Source organism: Habropoda laboriosa, unplaced genomic scaffold (assembly GCF_001263275.1).
Source record: "Habropoda laboriosa isolate 0110345459 unplaced genomic scaffold, ASM126327v1 scaffold106, whole genome shotgun sequence".
Classification (NCBI taxonomy): Eukaryota; Metazoa; Arthropoda; class Insecta; order Hymenoptera; family Apidae; genus Habropoda; species Habropoda laboriosa.
In genome coordinates, this window is record NW_017100224.1 from 631,378 (window position 1) to 634,224 (window position 2,847).

The following is a 2,847-nucleotide window of genomic DNA, read 5'->3' on the forward strand; positions in this document are numbered from 1 at the left end:
CCTAACAATAATCGTATCTTTTAACAACAAATTATTTATTAATCACTGTAAGAAGTACGGTAAAAAGATATAGATAATTAAAATCCATCTCTGATCAGTTCAACATAAACTAACGCACCCGAAAACCTGCTACGGTACAAACAAGCAACGATATTTCGATTATCACGCATGCGCGATTTAGATATTTTACCAAAATAGTTTCTAATTTTGTTAAACGTGGTGGATAATTAGAAAGAAGTAAATCCAAAATTCATATAAATAATTGAAAACACATCTTACTTTATTAAAAATTTGGTATAACATGAAATTATAATACTAATATTTGTATGAAAAAATCATTACTTTTATATTAAATATTAAATATAGAAGTATCAATAATTCCACATTCATATAAATACAAATGTAATGATCTTAGAATAATTTTTTCAACATTTTTAACAATTGCTTTTGTCATTAATCAATGTTATTTCTATGCTGTTATCGCTGTTTTTTGTCTTTATTTCCACATTATAAGTATTTGCCTGTAAAAATAGAAAGGTTAATAAAATTCTTATAAAATTTCAAAATGTAAATAAACAGTAATGAAATTGAAAATACCAATTGTAACGAAGCTAAGAAGTATCTAGCTACTTCACAAGCAGGTTTATCTTGAACAATGCTGTCAAAATTAACTTTTTTTTGTTCTAAAGCTTGTAATGTTCCTATTATATGAGAAGCATAATCATGAATTCGAAATGCAGGTCTGATTTCTGCTTCTGATAATTTTGGTTGCAAAGAGGCATGCCATTTTGCTACAGTTTGATCTAATTCTGTTATAACATTAGACTCTTTGAAAATCTCTTTCATTTTATCTTCAATTAATGTCTGATAATCCGGTAAGGAATAAGACAAATTAATTTCTGAAATTGAAGATTCACACCAATTGTTACATGAATTAGGGGATTTTATATTCATATCAAGAGTATCTTGACAAATTGTTGATTGCAATTTAGCATCAATAGGTGAAGAACTTCTACTTGTTTCTTCAGTACTATCTTTAATGGAATTATCTTGATTCTGAGAAATGTGAAAATCTAATAAATCAACAGTAGTGTTTGCCACAGCTTCACATCGACAATTATCATTTTCTTTTTCTGTACCATTTAGACACTCATCAAAATTCTTCATGAAATCTTCTAATTCCTCTGTTAAAACAGAGATATATTTTATAACACTATAATAATACACTAAAATATATTTATTTCAGTTTAATTTACCTTTTTGCAAATGTTTAAATTTCTGTTTTGTCTGTAAAGTGGCACCTTTCTTTCCAAATAATTCAGTTTCACATAATACAAATTTTGTTAAGCATTCTGGTTTATACCATTTTGATGTAAGCTTACGTTTTTTCTAAAAACAAATAAATAAGTAAGTGTACACAATATGTCTGGTTTAAGCATATACATGCTACTATTTCTTTAGATTTTGAAAATATAAAAACATTTTTGGTATAAAAGTTGCTTATTCTATTAAATTTTCCTCATAAAATCCAACAACATTTTCATGAACAATTTTTTTGCATTTTCAAAAATTAGGGAATTAATAACATGTGTACTTAAACTGGACATATTGTATGTAATTTTAAAACATCATAGGAAGGAAAATTAAAAATCATTCTTACATACCGAACCAAATTTTGTTTCCAAAAGAGAAATATAGTCTGGAAGTTTCAAAACAGATGAATTATCAGAGAAAACATGTTTTAATCCTTGAATAAGTGGCATTGGTTTCCAATCATATTCATTTACATCATCTATAGAACATATTGATATTTTCGTTGTTTGATTCCTAATAAAAATATTAATGTATGGATTCATTTAATATCAGGAGCTATAAGATTTATAGAATATTTTTTTAAGAGGTACCCTCTTTTCCGCATATTAAATAATCCTTCTTTCCATCGTACATTATTCGATTCATTCAATTGTACAACTTGATCCTCTTTGGAAATGTGATCTAACTGCTTGTAACATCTTATTTGAACATTAGTTTCAAATTGTACTATATTTTTATTATTATCTTGGTTACCTTCTTTTATTTGATTTATTTGTACTAAATTTTCAGTTTGACATCTCGTTTTGATTTGATTCATTTCTTTAGAACTCTGAATTGAACAATTTTGATGATTAACACTTTGCACTGTACTTTTTTGAGTATATTGCTCCTCAAGAGCATTCTTTTCAATCATATTTTGATTTGAAACACTAGTGTTAACAAGTGAAACTTCACAACTTTTATCTGTTATGTGTTCTTTTTCCATAACTTCTACTTCATTTGCTAATAGAACATTTTCCACTGACGAAGAATTACATTCATCCTCAAATTCCTCATGAATAAGTGTGATAGATTCATCATTATTTGATGAGGGAACTGAATAATATCCTGAAGTTCCAGTACCTGGAGTTTTTGGCTCTGAATATGATGACAAAGAATTTCTTCCTTTTTGAACACAAGAACTAAATATATAAGTAAAATCGTGAGGTGTCAATTCATCCACCAACATTCCACTTGTATTTATAGCTTGATTACACCTTAAAATTAAAAATATATATTCCCCATCTATTATAGAAAACATTAAGATAAATGACTACATACCGAAAATCATATTTCTTTCCAATGATTTCTCCTAGAACATCATATACTTCAATAGGAATACATAATTGTGTTACATTATTTTCCAACTGAGTAAATCGCTGACTTAATAATTTAACTTTTTTTTGTGTTTGAAATTGATTTTTTTTATTAATATGTTTTCCAATATCCTTCTCTAAATCAATAATTACAAAATTTTCAAAATCAACATAAGTT

At 26.6% G+C, this 2,847-nt stretch overlaps 1 protein-coding gene across 1 annotated transcript in view; it reads right to left on the reverse strand.

The window, feature by feature from the left end:
• Positions 1-434: 434 nt before the first annotated feature.
• The window catches only part of LOC108571078, a 2,797-nt gene continuing 384 nt past the window's right edge, over positions 435-2,847 (reverse strand). The window contains 6 exon segments of the mRNA XM_017933049.1: positions 435-521; positions 598-1,184; positions 1,257-1,389; positions 1,665-1,827; positions 1,905-2,570; positions 2,635-2,847. The exon segment at positions 2,635-2,847 is cut by the window's right edge and continues 5 nt beyond it. Of these exon segments, the coding sequence (XP_017788538.1) occupies positions 435-521; positions 598-1,184; positions 1,257-1,389; positions 1,665-1,827; positions 1,905-2,570; positions 2,635-2,847 (1,849 nt within the window).